The 15,888-nt window shown below is 52.1% G+C and overlaps 1 protein-coding gene across 13 annotated transcripts in view; it reads left to right on the forward strand.

Annotated features, from left to right (window-relative positions):
• Positions 1 to 15,888, forward strand: part of LOC143429101 (uncharacterized) — a 143,079-nt gene that overhangs the window by 80,377 nt on the left and 46,814 nt on the right. For 3 of the 13 annotated variants that reach the window (XM_076904534.1, XM_076904536.1, XM_076904541.1), the window contains exon 1: positions 73 to 269. The exons of the other annotated variants lie outside the window; for them this stretch is intronic. In XM_076904534.1, the coding sequence (XP_076760649.1) occupies positions 107 to 269 (163 nt within the window). In that variant the 5' untranslated portion in view covers positions 73 to 106. Of the gene's footprint in view, positions 1 to 72; positions 270 to 15,888 lie in introns of those variants that run through there. 13 annotated transcript variants of the gene reach the window in all.

Raw genomic sequence — 15,888 nt, forward strand, 5'->3', positions numbered from 1 at the left:
GGGTGTAATCCGTTTGAAGAGAGAACGATATGCGAATGTTTGGTGATCGTTTCTATCGTTCGTGCGAGAGTTAACGAACATTGGTCAGTGATGAGACTCGGATGACATGGGAGCCAGCGACATGAACAGAGACATTCCGAGCAGCACCCTCGCCACGCTCAGGGGGATCCTGGTGAGCTCGCTGTCGAGGGAGAACCTGGGACCGCACGATCTTACCCTGCAGGAGAACGGAAGGCATCGACCGTACAGGAAGGTGCACTTTCGCGAAGGTACATTCTGAGGTTGCGTCCGCCCGACCGGTAGTCGATGATCATTTAAATATAAATGGAGGAAGCGGCGCGCCCATCGGGCTTCCATCGAGGCCTCGCGTCGTTGTTGCTCGATTATCGAACGTGTACGGGGGTGGCGTATCCTGGAGCGGTTCGTTCTAAAGCAACGATCGCTTCTGACGGATATTCGACGCTTCTTCAACTTCAAATGGATCTTTCCTCCATTTCACGGAGAACTGGACGTTTTCACGCGGCAAAAATCATTCTCACGATTACGGCGCCCGTCGAAACTTCCGTTCAGACTGGATTGCGATAGTGCTCGATGCGGCGCGTAACACCAGAAGCGGAGCGAGTTGGAGAGAAAGTTCGACTCCGCGGTGTTTCGATCGTTCGATAGCGAAAATCTAGGGAAAATCGGACGCGTGCTCGTCGAGGTTCGCCGCGCTTCTGTCTCGACCAGCTCGTCGACGCGGTTCCTGCGATCCTTTCGAGGCACCTTCGCGCCTCTCTGCTCGTGGCGTTACTTATAGCCCCGGACTCGCCGGATTTGTCATCGTTCGATTCGTTATTCCGTCCACGACGCCAGAGTCGTCCTTACGAATCGAGGATGCCCAGCGACGAGACTTTCTAGCGAGTCGTTAAGAAACACAATCGAGGCGTGGCCGGTTGCGCAAATCTCTTGTCCTGCGGACGGAGTTCTTCGTTAGAGCGATTCGAATAAAATATCCGCGGAATCTCGTTCGTCGTACGGCCTCCATGGTCCCGATTGGGGAAGGTTCTTTAGGGTCGGAGCGAGTTTTCACGAGAAAGAGACGGATACACGCCATTAAGCGGGATTTAACTCGTTCCGGAGGTCTTAGCCTGAGCCTAGCTTAAGACACACCCACGATTACAATTCCTTTTGCTGTTTTAGTTGTTAAGAGACGGTACAACGTCTCGCGAGGGGAATCAAGGGGTTCTCTTAGAAGTGGAATAAGACGATCGTTCTTAGCCAGATGGTTTTGTCTTCTTCTCGAGGTATTGGGACGCGGTTACACGTAACCATCGATCCCCTACGATGTTATTTATTCGAACGCTTCGACGAAAGACGCTTAAGCACCGCGCGTAACGGGCCGCGAGCCAAACCGCTGGATTTTTCTCGTTAAACCTTAATGAAAGGCTTCAGGCGCGTGTAACGTCGCCTCGACATTGCCCGCCCTTACGTACAAGCGTCGTTTCCTTTCCTGTTTCGACGTAATTGCCGCACGCGGCTCATCGCTCGTCTCGTGACTAATAGATCTGCCAGCTCTGCTGATGTCACGCGTTGAAAACTCCGTCGACGCGTTCGACGCCTCTGAACGAGTGTTTGATAAACGACCGTCCTCCTCCGTTTCTCGCTGTACTTTAATAAGTGAACGGTGTTTTCCCACGGATCATTTCGATTACCCCGCTGATATTTCGATTGGTCGTCGAGGGGTGGAATCATGAGATTCCGTGCGGGACATCGCGTTTGAATCGCAGGAAAATTCAGGTTCATCCTGTCCCAGCCATCGAGAGACTGGTTCTCGCGGTCTGTTCCTCAAAGTTTGCGGCCGGTTTGATTGCTTTCGTCGACCCAGTGGCTCGCGGTTACTCCGATACCTTCTCCGACGAATCCAATCGAGATTTGATTACGCGTGAGGGTTGGGACGCTCCTTCCTTTTTTTTTTTTTTTTAGAGAGTTTTATCGGCTTCCTGCTCGAGGGAAAAAAGGTCGTCGCTACGTCACGGATTTCGATTACCATTCTTTTGGAAAATCGCCGGTGAACAAGAGAGCGGATATAAAAATATCCCCGTGGAAACGTGCATCGACGTGAACGCCCTCGTACCCGCGACCTTTCTCTCGCTTTCACCCAGATTTCCGCGCGAAAGGTTAATTGAAATTAGCAAGCTTTTATCTCTCGTTAAAATTCCATTCTCACCGCTATTAAACGACGCTCGTCCCTGCTGCGTAACGTCGTCCCGTCCGTTCGTCGACGTTCCAGCCGGAACCGTGTTAGGGGTTGAAAAGTCGGAGTCGCGTCGCGCGACGCTCCGCGAAAGGATCGAAAGAGGGGTGGTTCGCGTGACAATCGTTCGAACGAGGATGACCAGACGCGAATCGCGTGAATCAGTAACCCTGAGATGATCAATCGACGCGTGTACCGATTTATCCGGTAATGAATAATTACCATCGCGTGGTGCGACACGCGTAAGCCCCACTGCTGGGCGTGGAATACAAATATATCCTTTCGTTATCGAGTTCAACCCCTACAGGCAACTCTAACTTTCTTCTAGCTTCTCTCCCTTCTTTCTCCCATTGTTGCGCGAGCGATTAACGACCGACGCTTTCTGCAACGGAATTCTCGGCCGCGTTGCAACAAAGCTGCCTTTATCCAGCGGTGCATGCAGTCGAATGCGTAATAAAACGTGTGCCGCGTTCGCGCTCGCGCTGCGCCGACTCGCGAGGAACATTTTAATTACTGATATCGACGTTTCTTTTCTGTTACAGGTGAGTACCCCAGGCGTAAAGCGTGGCTACGCGGTCTGGCCCGGGTGGTACGTAGAGTAGAAAACGAGCCAGGGACGCCGATAAATTCCCACTCGTGGTGGAGACTATCGAGGGGGGTGACAAGTGAACCGCGACGAATGAGTTCATTATGCTCGCGCCGCGTCATCGCGTTTAATATTTAACGCCACCGCGAAATCGGGCTAATTGAGAATTTTCACCGCCCGATCCCGAGCGAACGCGTATCCGCTGGATCTCTCTTCCTGGTTGCCGGTGAAAGCTTTTTTGGCAACGCGCAACTTGTGGAGCAATCTGCATGAAATTCGACTAACGTCGAGCGAAAAGTCTATCTAACGAAGTAAAAAGAACGCGGGTAACACCTTAGGAAAGTTACCCCGCGAAAACGGTGAACACGAGGAATGCGAGTACCATCAATGAAACCGTGGCGAATCCGCGATGCTTCGCCTCGCGAGCGCAGATTCTCGAAACTGATAGCCTATAAACAAGAGTAATTGCTATTTACAATCGGATATACCAGACGGAATGTTACCGGTTGTATCTTATCTACGCGTCCGCGGAACGTCGAATACGTACAATTAGCAGTCGCGCTGGTCTCGACATCATCGGAAACGCTTTCGTCGGTGAAATTTTTCTACAGACGACGGAAGTGCCGGCGTAAATTCACCGTGTGTACGTTCCGCGACCCCTTTACTCGCCTCCAACCCCCACGGCTGGCACGTAATAACGCGTTCGCGGGAGATTGCGCCGCGGATGCAGGCGCACGCCACATTCTCGTTATATTTCGTATGCACTTTGTCATGCGGGCGAGGGGGCTCGAGATGGTACGAGAGGAACCTCGCGAGCGTGAAGAAGCGCCCTCCTCCTTGACACTTTACGCGATGGCCCCGGCTGCGGCTAAGGGTAGCTGGTCCGTGACGAGGCAATTAATTTCGCGTTCGTCGAACGTTCGACAACCGGGGCGAACGTTCCTTCAGTTCCGCCCGCAAAGCCTCTCCGTAATCCGCAGCCTGACTCGCGTTCTCTTTATTTCATTGTCGTCTCGAACGTTATCAACGTGCAAACCGTCGACTTTTAACGAAGAGGAAACGGCGAACCTCTATCGCGTGACCGCGAATTTCGCGGCGTTTAATTTCCGATAAGAGCACGCCGATAACATCGGTTCACCGACTCATCAGTCGTTAAATAGCAGCTCGCGTAATACCCGACCTGCATTTTAACCGGCACGATTTACGACGTCCGCCGTGGTAAATAATCGCGAGAGATTAAGATATACCTTATCGCTGAGTCAGGCGTTCACGATATTTCCCTCAAAGTGCTCGCGTTTTATCGACTCGATTGCTCTGTTTTCGCATCGTTTTCTGCTGCGATTACAAGCGGTAATATACATATTTGTGACGACCTATGATAAAACAGTACGTTCTTTCATCAGCGACATCTTTGCGCACACATCTCTGATGTTGGAAAAAAAACCTGATAGTTCACGCAGGGCGTAAAGTATCGCTCGATTGATTGACACATCGCGATATGTTGCGATTGGCACGATGATTGACGCCTATTCGCGAGATCAACCCCTATCCAGCGTGATCCATCGCAGAAATGGCACCCCGTTGGATGGACGCGCGATACGTGCTCCGTTGATGTCGTTATCGGGACTTGCTCGCAATAGTCGCGCATTTTTATTCAATCGACGACTCGATCGCCGAGAAGAAGACGCTCGAACGCGCCTTTTACGGACGATTTGCCAGCGAAAGTAATTTCCACGGCGGAAATTCGTCAGGAATCCAACGCGGATGAATAATTCATCGGCTGTGGGCTCGATCGCGTTCACCATCCGTGAGATCGTTCTTACCAGGCCCCGTGACAATGCGAGGTCCCATGTGTCGCGCCTCCTAGCCGCGCAATATCCGCTCCTGGCACCCATAAACCGTGGCAATTTGACCACCCTTGCGTGATTAACGTCCCGCCAGCCGAGTTTCGCATGCAAGCTGCGACACGCTCGCGACAACATTTTATGGACGGTTTTACGCGATCGTTCGCAGAGTTGCGTTGACCTTTACGAGTGTACGAACAAGAAATATGACGGGGTCTTAAGCCGCGGCACAGTGACCACCTTGATTGATGCGACGACCCTCGGGACCATACTTGCGATATTCTACTTTCTTTCGAAAACTGTCCAGCTAAGAATGTGGTACGTGGAAAGACTTGTTCAGTTAACCTGAAGACCGAATATCGAATCCTAAACTTTGAAAGTATAGCGGTGGGTGCACCCCATTGGATACTCGAACGTAAATGTAAATTCTCACCCAATCTAGCCAATTTCTCTCAACGACTGCACTCGATGAAATTTTCCCTCGAACCAGAGACCCTCGTTCAATCCCCGTATCAACGATTGATAAGGTCACGGGTTCATCTGTCCCGCTTATCGAGTCGCGATGCTCTTAATTCGGCCGCGGGAACCGAACGCTCTTAACGAACCCGTTGATTTCGCGCTATAGACCGGAAACGAAGGGTAATTCCCACGTTCGCCCCGGTGGGATGCTAGCATTATTCTTATCAGCGGGTATTGGAGCCGGGTCGCGCTGCGTGCACAGTCGGCTGGGGTGTAAGTTCATCTTGTTGAATGGTGAATGGCCCGATGGGTTCGTTTATGCATTTTAATCCGGGCATTGTTGGCGCGGCCGGAATTCGTGAATCGCAAACGAGGACACAATATCTCGCGAGACCTTCCGCGCGTTGAATCGAAATCCGCGGCATAAACGGATCAGGGAGATTATCCTGGATATTCGTCTGGCTGGGGTCGTGCCACCTCTCTCGCCATCTCGCTCTCGTCGATCCTGACACTCTCGTCTCATCCCTTCAACGGATCCGCGTCGTTCGGGACGAATCTAGTTAGTACCACTCTCTTTCTTTCCCAGTTTCTTCTCTTTCCTCTGTTTTCTTCTTCTTTTCTCTCTTTGTTGTAACCCCGTTGATGGATGGAGAAGGCTCCCAAGGTGGCCAGTGAAAGTTGTCGGTGGTCGTCGTGGCGACGGAGGCAGGGATTTAGCTTCTTCTCGGAAGCAATTTCGAAAACGATTCCGCTTTGAGAACCGTGGTAATTGAAAAGTCGACGAGGTGTCACGGTCCAACGCGTTACAGCTGTTTATAACTGTGTCGCCCCGCGGTGTCCGCGTTTCATCCGTTCAATTTCATGCTTTGGGAGTTGCGTTTAACTCGCGCGCGCGCTTTAAAGTTGGAGCACGTTTTGCATTAAACTAAGCAAACGAACGGTCGATTTTTGCCAGAGAGAATTAACACGACCCGCTTTAAAATCGGTCCCGCCTCGCATATTCGTACGTAACCGCGAGCTCGGATGGATCAAGGAATCGAATTTAAGTACAGATGGTGGAACGATAACTCGATACGCGCGAACCAGAGCGAATGTTTAATACCGCACAGGCTAGCCGTTTCCTCGACTCCTCGACAATCACGATTTCACGGAAGAGAGACTCGAATAGGAGCCACCAGCGGCGTAGAAAAGTTAGGCGATCCGCGCCGATCCGTCTTCCCGAGCGCCGCGTGTTTGGCGAACTCCACCACCTACGGAACAAAGGCGCCACTTCGGGGATAAGAAAAGTAATCGCGGTTGTAACCAGTCCGCGAAAACTTTTTGCCGCGACCACGCAAGAATCGACGCCCAACCGAGTACCTCTCCTACCCAGAAGCCGAATCGAAACGCTTCATACTTCGTGATTTCCGGTTCCTCGAGCACCGAACTTTTCCAACTCGTTACTTATCTCTCGACGTGGACATTTTTAGGGAACACGGGCGGACCGCTCGGAACTTTGCTAGCAAGACTTTTGACCTCCCTTGGAGAACGTTTAAATGCCCGCGGTGCTGGTACGAACGCGTTCTAACGTTTCGAAAGATTGCTCGACGTACGCCGCCGTGCTAATTTCCATATGTATACGCGCGCAGTCGTTCGAGCCGCGTTATAAAACCGTATCGTAACTCTCGCGGTCGTAGATAAGACCAGATATAGTAACCGCAAAACGCTTCTGCACGTTGCGCTTGGCAAACGTTTGCACTGCGCAGTGGTTCTCGTTGCAATCGTGTAATTCTCGAATAATCCGAAGTGAAATTCGCGAGTCTGTATCGCGACGGGGCGCGCACGTGCGATCGGGTGTGGTAACGCTTGAAAAGGGGGTCGGTGGTACGAGGCGGAGTAGAAAATCGGGGAGGCCAAGTATTTTGAAGACAGGCCAAATTTCTCCACGCCTGTCCGCGGCGTGTTCGCCTTGGTACACGGAAAACACGGTCCAGAACCACCGACCGTGGAGGGTAATAAAATTTTCCCTCCTCCCGGACGGGTGCAATTCCTGTCCCTCCTTTCGATTCGCCGCATGTACCAGCCGGGTTCCCGTTGGTACGATTCCAACTGGGCGCCGAAAAAGTCGCCCGACGACCGGTGGATTTACCGATGTCCCAGCGACGACTACTTTTTCGCGACTCCGTCTCTCGTGCCGTGCAACACGTACACGCTCACTCGTTGTTCATTCCGCGCACTCGATGAGGGTTACCCAAAATAAATCCGAATCAACTCCCTGGACATCGTCGCGGAACTTTCATCGAGAAAAAGCAGTGTTCCTCCGTTAATTTTTTGCTCGCGAGAGACGCGTACGATCGAGGGGAAATTTGTTCCTGGAAGCTTTGCATAACCGTTCTACACGGTATTCGATCACGCTTCGACGCGAGCACGGTGGACGTTAACGGGATCTCTCTTACTCTCGCGTTTCACTCGAAATCCTAATTACCCGTGCACCGTTTATTGACGGCGCACTTCGCGCGGATAATTAGCCCGTCGTTTCTGCCTTCGGGTTTTAGATCGCTCGGAAGCCGCGTTAGCGTTCGCCCGATACATTTCCATCCGGGGGGTAGTAAACGGGGACGGAGATTATCGATGCTCGTTACTGTTCGTTTATTAACGAAAGTCGACGGTTTCAATATCGCGGTGGGAAAAGTAATACGAGTTCTCCCTGGTAATTTCTTTTCTCTCTGGCTGATGAACGCGTAGAAAGTGGTTTCCGTGTACGTAATGCGAAGAGTCTGGAAGGAGCGTCGTCGCGGGATACTCCGCGAGGGCAAGGAATCAGGATGGATTTTAATTAATAGTCTCGAAAGCAGGAAACACGGGAGGCGAGTGGATAATAAAAGCATAATAGAAAAGTAGGAAGGGTAAGGAAACGACGAGACGTTTCGTCGATGCAATTAATCGTCTCGAATCAGGGGGTGGAAGAGATGGTGTATTGTACGTCGAACGGTGACATCGAAGCGCATCGGTGCGCTCGTTGGCTCGGGAGTCTCGCGAAGGAACGGGGAGAGCAACCGGGAGGAAGAATGCTCCCTATGCTCGATAACTCTTGACAACTGGTCGCGGGGCTTGGGTCCGCAGAATCGGCCACAATGCGCGCGAGAGAGAGAGAGGAGGAACAAAGGAGCTGCGACGTCGACATTATCTCGATCGAATAAAAATGCCCGGTAGTCCTTCGATACACTTGACATAAATCTCGCGAACGATAAAGCGGCGGGGCTGCGGTAACGAGCGATACGTTCGATCGTTAATGCCACCGCCATTCGACGGGAAATCGGAGCTCTCTGCCTGTCTACTGTGGTGGTACTCCTTGCCCATTTCGCGGGAGTATTTCGAACGGTGATTTCGAGCGAGCCGTATCGAAAGCACTCCGTGTGCGCGCTTTCCTCTTCGATTAAAGTCGACCACGGATGCCTCTCGATCTTAGCCTATGGGTTTTGCAACGAAAAACCGCGCTTGTTACAGTTGAGACGGTCTTAAAAGGAAAAGAAATGGGCACCTTGGTTTAAACCCTGAAAACGGCTCGTGCCTCGAATGCCTGGGCACTGAATCCTGAAGATTCATGTAAGAAACGGTCCATCTGAGTAATAATCCGCACCCAAGGGGTGCAACACCCCAATCTTTCACTGGAACCGATCGAAAATTTATTCGAAAAGGTTCGCGACCCAACGTAGGGCGAAGTGAGTTACAGCGAGAAGTTCGTCCAGTAACTTTTACCCTGGAACAAACCTCGTATTACCTCGTGCGCGAACGAATCGCCGCCCTTATTCGCGTTCCGAGTCTCACGGATCGATAGTCGATGATCTAGTCGAACTGTGCCAAGCGCCACGGTCCTGCTGGAAAGATTGGACCTGTAATATCGCGGAATATAGGGCCAGATCGATGGGACTAGACGGACGCGGAGACGTTTGGCTTCGAGACGGATCTGATAGCGGATCGAACCGGAGGCTTTTACCTGAAATTCGTTTATCGAGTTCATAGGGTGCCGCGTTCTATGGCGCTCGAGGTGCATACGGCTGCACCGTAAATTTCATCACGGCTCTCCTCGAATTCGTGGAACGTTCCACTGCCGTTCTGCTATCAATCGTGACGCGTGTCCCGTCGTTTTTTCCCCTTTTCCCTTTATGACAGTCTGTCGAAATCCTCCTGGTGGAATAAAGGGAGGGATCGGTGGATCGAATTGTTCGTCTGGCGCGTGCCGTCTGACGTTACCTGAACTTGTTCGGGAATTTTCAAGGAGCTCTTTTTTCCTTGCGGTTGACTACATTTCCACGTCGTTGAAGTCGATAATTAAATCGATCTTCCTAAGCGACTGGAAACATAAGAATGTACGGACCATCAACTTAAGATTCCTGGCGGAGAAAATGTAATTATAAACGCGGAACGAAAGGCAAAGTAGCTAACGACGTTTTCTCTGCCCGAGTGGTACGCGCGGCGGAGAACTCGCTATGGAGAAACCAACGTATCGCGTCGGGGCAACGGATCGTCCGTCATTCGTGTAGACAGCGTTGGCAGAGTCGTCGTGTACCGGGCGGTTTCAATTTTCTCGAGAACTCTTTTTTCGACGGGTGGGCGCGGCGCGGCGGCCGAGAAAAACGCGGCTCATCTTCGAAATATCATTCTGGCCGGCGGCCAAGGGCCGCGTCCACTTCGAGAGTGCATTTCTTTGGTCTAATCAGACCACCGTGGACGATCAATCGGCTCGAACCGGGCCAATAGGCGCGCGGGAGATAGAGGGAAGCCAAGTCGTGCGTGCGAAGCACCGTTCGGGGACGACGAGTAATAAATTTCGAGTCGCCCTGTTGTACTTTTTGTCGCGGAAATTAGTTTGAATCGTCGCTGGCCACGGTTACACCGCGTTGTGCTCGAAAGTCTGAGCGCAGCGAAGGGAGACGAAGAATTTCCAGCTCCTTTTTTTTTTTCTTCTGAAAGGAAATCGATTGCAGATGAATTCCTTCGCGTACGTATATGGGAAGGAAGGACGGAGGTTCGTCAGAGTCAGACGTCGACGAACGAGACCTTTCAAGGCGGATCACGGGAGGCATTGAGAACGGAACACGGTCGATGTGGTTCGTATCGCGGGCGGAGGGTGCCATTGAAACGGGACGTGGGTGCCAGCGTGCGCGTGCAGCTACAAAGTCGTGCCAGTTACAGAGGCTGCGAGAACTTGTCAACGCGTGGCCACGCGCAACACCGCGTGGCAAATATAGTCGCCCCAGTCTCCTGTACTAAATTCGATCGACGAAAGAGTTGTCACAGCGCGCGAAAATAAGACGCGAGGTAATGAAGCGAGTGCACGATAAATCACGGACAGCCGGTGTATACGAAACTCGTCTGGAAGCGAGGCGCGAGCCTACGAAGAAAGTATGATCACGCTGACGTAGATAACACGGTCGTAAGCCCTAATTAGAGGGATTAGAGTGATGCAGGCGGGCCGAAGGAAATGGGAAATCGATGCGCGGAAAGTGTGCGTTCGGAATACGGGATATAGCGTGCTGGAAATTACGGTAGATCCTCTGGTAGACCGTTGTACAGATAAAGTTTAAGTATCGCCGTTAAATCAGATTATTCCGGGTGTGAAAACTAAGGAACACGAAGAATACGATCGTTCAAAGCCCCTTTGAAGAGCTTGTGTACGATGATGTTCGAGAGGAGAGAAAGGGAGAGCGATCTGGGAACGATAGGAAGGAAAACGCCGTCAAGCGACATCGACTCTGTCGATTTTTCATCGAACAACCGAACAGCCTACCTAACCCTCTCCACTTCCGATTCGTACACAAGGGGATCCGATTGAGACCTCGCGGCGTGCTGCACCCCTTTCGTTCTGTCGATGTCGTACTGCCGGATAGGCGAAATTAATCCTCGATAATTAACCCCGCGCGGCTGTACTGCTCGAGCTCGAACAGCCTCGAGGCTCGAGCGTCTTCCACTCGATAGAATTTTCAGAGCGTTTAGAAGTTCTCGTGTTTTCCTGAAGAAATTTTAGATAATCGATAGCCTTCGTTTACACCGGTTCGACGTCGTCACACTTTATGTTTCACCGTGATTTCTCGACTTATACGAGCGTATTTGGAAAAGAGTTTGTAAAGTTTCGTGCAGGAACGTTTGACGAAAGGTAATTCCCCAGCTGCTGCGAGAATGTTTCCAGCGAGAACACAGTAGCCGAGGATCTCTCGCGAGCAAATATTTAAGCGGACGGAGATGAAACTAATTATTTTCGAGTACGGACGCTCGTTTGATTACGTTCCATCTCGGTTTTCTTGCTCCACTCGAGGAACACCTGGGTTCAAATCCGTTGAATTCGTTCCAGGAGAAATGATCGATAAATCGGACCCGTTGGGTGTCCTTCTGGTCGCTGTACGCGCTGCGCCGCAGCCTGCTGGATTTCGATCGGTACGGTTTCTCGAAATGGACGTCGAGAGAGAGCCTATCCAACTAGACACGCCCGGAATTTCGGCAGACCAGTGTGTGGATTCCAGTCATGTCACTCACGAGAGCAATGTGGGCGAGTGGAAGAGACGTGCTCAGGGATCGACGAACGTTTCGTCCCCCGTTGAGACGCGATACCGCGACTACGGGGTACGATTCGTAAAACGACCAAGAATTCGTTCACCTCTGAATTCGCAACGAGCGATCGCTACAACGCGAGCATTCAGAATTTTCCGCTAGTCTCCTCTTGCCAGTCGTTTTCGTTAAACGTGTTCGACTCCCAGGGTTTATTCCTTAAAAATGTCAGACGGAGGTCCGACGCTTGCGCGCAGGGTCGCAGAGCTTCCGCATCGATGGAATGTTTGTTCTCGTAGTTACTATAAATAAATCAACAAAAGGTAATGGGTATCGGAGTGCCAATTAACCGGCGCACGCGAAGGGGTTCGATCGCGTTTGCCTCGTAAATGCGGCTGTTATCGAAACGGCGGCCAGCGAATTGAAAATTTGCTCTGTCGAAACGGCTTCTATGCCTGTGTTATTATTGGACCGCTGGACTTCTCGTTTTATTTCCACTAGGAACCCTTTTTTGCCTCCGGAACACAGGCGAATTCGGTCGAACGATCTTCCAGCGTATCCTACAGTGCTGGCGCATAAATATAATCAGCCAGGAAATGTGGAAAGTGCCTTGCGTATCGTACAGGAACGATCATCCTGATGAATATTTTAGGAATTAACTTCTGACTTCAGTTAACGACGAGAGAGATCAAAGGACAGTCAGCCGTCTCAGCAGACGTTTGTCCTCTTATCGCACTCTTCTTTGCACTCGTGGCGAGCGTGGATCCACGACGGAGACGATAAACCCTCGTACGAGTACGAATCCACGCCGCATCCGACCCGTAATCTGTCAAGGGAGTCGAGAGAGTTCTCCTGGCGGATTCCACGTCGTCTTCAAGGTTATCGATCCTCGGAAACTCAACCGGAGAGAGGATCGTTGCGAGAAACGCACCAGCTACCTCCACTCCTTGTCGGGGTGAAAAGGTTCGCGCGACCCTCCCAAATTCCTGCTTCTCTTTCGCCGCTCGTTTCAAGGTCACCCCGTGCCACCACCCCCGGGTCGCTGCGAAAGTTCGACCTGAGTAAAGAGAGGGCGTGAAACTCGAGTAGGGTCTCGTTGGGAGCATGCAAAAGTGGACGTCGTTGAAAGTTTGTCGGAAAACGATGTTCGATCGGGGATCATCCGGCGAGTGCAAAGTAATTCCTGGTTCGGTGCGACGAACCGATATCCTCGGTGTGCTCCGCCGCTCAAGGTCACCAGCGCGAGTGTCCACCACCCTCGCGACACGAAAACATCCGGCTGCGGGGCGGCGTAACCGCACAATGCGGCACAATTCGTACGGTGCAACAAAAAAGCAGAGAGAAACGAAAGGAAAAGGAAACGGTGGACCGAGCGCAAACAGAGGGCGACAAGCATGAAATATAATAAAGCATCAGTTAGGATAGCAGTAGCCCTAGGGGTAGAGAGTTCGAGGGGCAACGAAGAAGATGGGCAACCGGTTCAACGAAGAGGGAGGAAGACTGGCGAGAAGGGTGGACGAAGATCAACCGACGAAACGCGGAGGTGGCTACGAGCACACGCAGTCGAGGAGCGAGAGAGCGAAAGGAACGCCGCGCTCCAGGGTAGAAGGAGTAACCTAATCGGAGGTGGAGGGTTGACCATTTCGGGAGTGTCGGAGGTGGCGGCGTACGGCTGATCGATGCAACAGCAGCGCCGCTACGAGCCAGAGAAGGGTAGGAGAGGCGTAGCGTGGTCGGTGGCAAAAGGGCAGGGGTAGCGCGTCCGCCGACGGCGTAGCCTCCCTTCTCTCTGCTCTGTGACGGCCGCCTCCGCAACCCTCCGGTTCCCACCCTCGGACCGTTGCACGCGTACTAACCGAGCGGCGCGCGTTCGACTCCGTGCACGAACCCCCACCCAGAGACCAGTCGTCCACCCGCCGCTCCTCCGCGAATTTTCAGATACGGGGGTTGCTTCGACGCGACACGATGCGCCCTCTCGCTCCGTCCTCGCCTCATCGCCGTCTATTAACTTTCTCGCTCGTCCCTCCGTTACTGTACCGACTCTGTCCCACTCCCTCTGCCGCTCCTGCGCTCAGTTCTCGCCTGAAGACCGTGCGGTGTACAGGTGATCCCGGCTCGTGCGTGTTCACGACCCTCTCTATGCCCGAGTTTGTCCGGCCGCTAGTCGGGATGACGTGCCGCGTCGCCACGAGGAAGACGCGCGCTCTGTCCTGCCGCGTCGTCGACGAGGTGCGCTCGCCGCTCTCACGCGCCCCTTTCTCACTGCTGCTGCTGCTGCCGCAGTTCCTACCTTGAGGAACACGCGTCTCGTCCTTTCTCCCTGTGCCGTGTGGTCGCGCTTCGAGGCAAATCTTTCCTCGACGGGCTCGCTCCTCGAACCCTCGCCTCGTTCGTTCGTGAGTTGCTTTTCTTTTTCTTTTTTTTTTCTTCCTTTTTTTTTTTGTCTTTCCATCTCCGTTTCCTTGCGCGTTCTTCTCGAGAGTCAGACGTATCGCTCTTCCACTCTGCGTCTGGAGGTCCTGCGACCGATGTGGTGATCGGGAAGCTGATAGGTTAAATGTGTACATATGTGAAGCGAAGTGACTGGATGTTCGAAGCCTGTCGTCCGGAAGTTAGGTCTCCTTTGATGTTTCGATCCACGGAGAACCACGGCGATTGGATTCGCTCGGGATTTCTGCGCGATGTAATAATCTGTCGGAGATGAGTTTTCGATCACGTGGGTGGACGGTCGGCGAGGTGGTACCTGCTGCGAGCTATCTCGAGAGGCTTGCGCTAGTCTTTGACGGTGTGGAGAATTTTTGCAGGCTATGCGTCTTCTTGTTGCCAAGGTGACGTTCAAGTTACTTGCTCCAGTGTTTCCTTTTAACTTTGCTTCTCGTATCGTCCGCATAATTATCAATTCTTTCTCATCGCCATCGCATCAGCCGCTTGTTCGATATTTTTTCTCGATGCACGGACGTGTATCGACACATTTTTCGTCGGAGCTGCATGGTTCTTCGATCACGTGGCCGCAATGGTGCAACGTCGTCCTCCTCTTGTCGTTCTCGCGAATTAGTGCGCTCGAGGCGTTTCTTTCGGGAGACACGCGTGATTAATATGATTGATACCCTCGCGAATTGCACGCTCGCGTATCTCAGGGCGGAATGATTTATCTCTCGCGCACGTAGCAAACGGTAAGCACCGGTATTACGGCTGCTAGGTGATTCTCACGGTACCCTCTAAATAATAGGTAGCGTTAAATTAGTTCAGGCTTATGGGATGTGGTTGCGGTAACGTCTCTGTTGTTCTACGAACACTTTTTTTTCTCTTCTTTCGTGAAACATACTCCGTCCACGTGTCTTCAAATCGATTTAACCACGAAACGAATTTAATCGTTCAGGCGACGAAACGTGTCGATGATTCGCGAAATTTTCCAGTCTTTCGACGATTCAGTCACTCGTCAGAGGATTCAGGAGACAGAGAAAGAGAGAGAGAGAGAGAGAGAGAAAAAAAAAGACAATGAGCCTTCTAAGATAACCGATGAAACCATGGCTGGAAAACCGGAATTACAAGCTATGCGCGTCACACGTCAGAAGAACGGTACCATTGTGCTCCATTTCTAAGGCTGACGGAAGCTCGATGATTCGTTCGCCGGCTGGCAAGGCCGGCTCGACGTCGATGAGCCTGCTTTTAGTCGGACGCGTAGATTAACCATGCCTCGCGAAGCGAACGAACGCTTTTCCTGCTTCTTCCACGCTCGACTCGTATCGATTCCATCGAATCCTCGCGCGAAACACTTTTATCGCTATTTCTGTCGACGTTTCAATTTACTTGGAACGTGCCCCCGCTGTCTATCCACCCCAGATACTTTCAACGATCAGTTTTACTACAGGAGGACGCTTATCTCGTTAGCCAAATTCCCACGCATCCTCGAATCTCGATGTCTGCGGTCGGATCGGCTCCCTTCGGCCGTGTCTTCGCGCAGCAGGTTACCGCGGTTACCAGCGATACTCACGTCATCGACGTCAACAGCGTCAACGTTCGTCGAAATTAGGGATCCCCATTAAACCCGCAAAGGTCACTGGCCCAACCTACCCCGCTGGATAAGGTCGTGCCAAACTCCAACGACACGAACCGTTAATCGCGGAATCTCGTTAACGTAACCACGTCGAAATGCCTACCAATCACGTCCGACAGGGTACATTGTCGCGGGACCATTTTCCAGTCATGCGTTATTCGAATCGCGTGCACCCGCATTC

This window comes from Xylocopa sonorina, chromosome 11 (assembly GCF_050948175.1).
Source record: "Xylocopa sonorina isolate GNS202 chromosome 11, iyXylSono1_principal, whole genome shotgun sequence".
Taxonomy (NCBI): domain Eukaryota; kingdom Metazoa; phylum Arthropoda; class Insecta; order Hymenoptera; family Apidae; genus Xylocopa; species Xylocopa sonorina.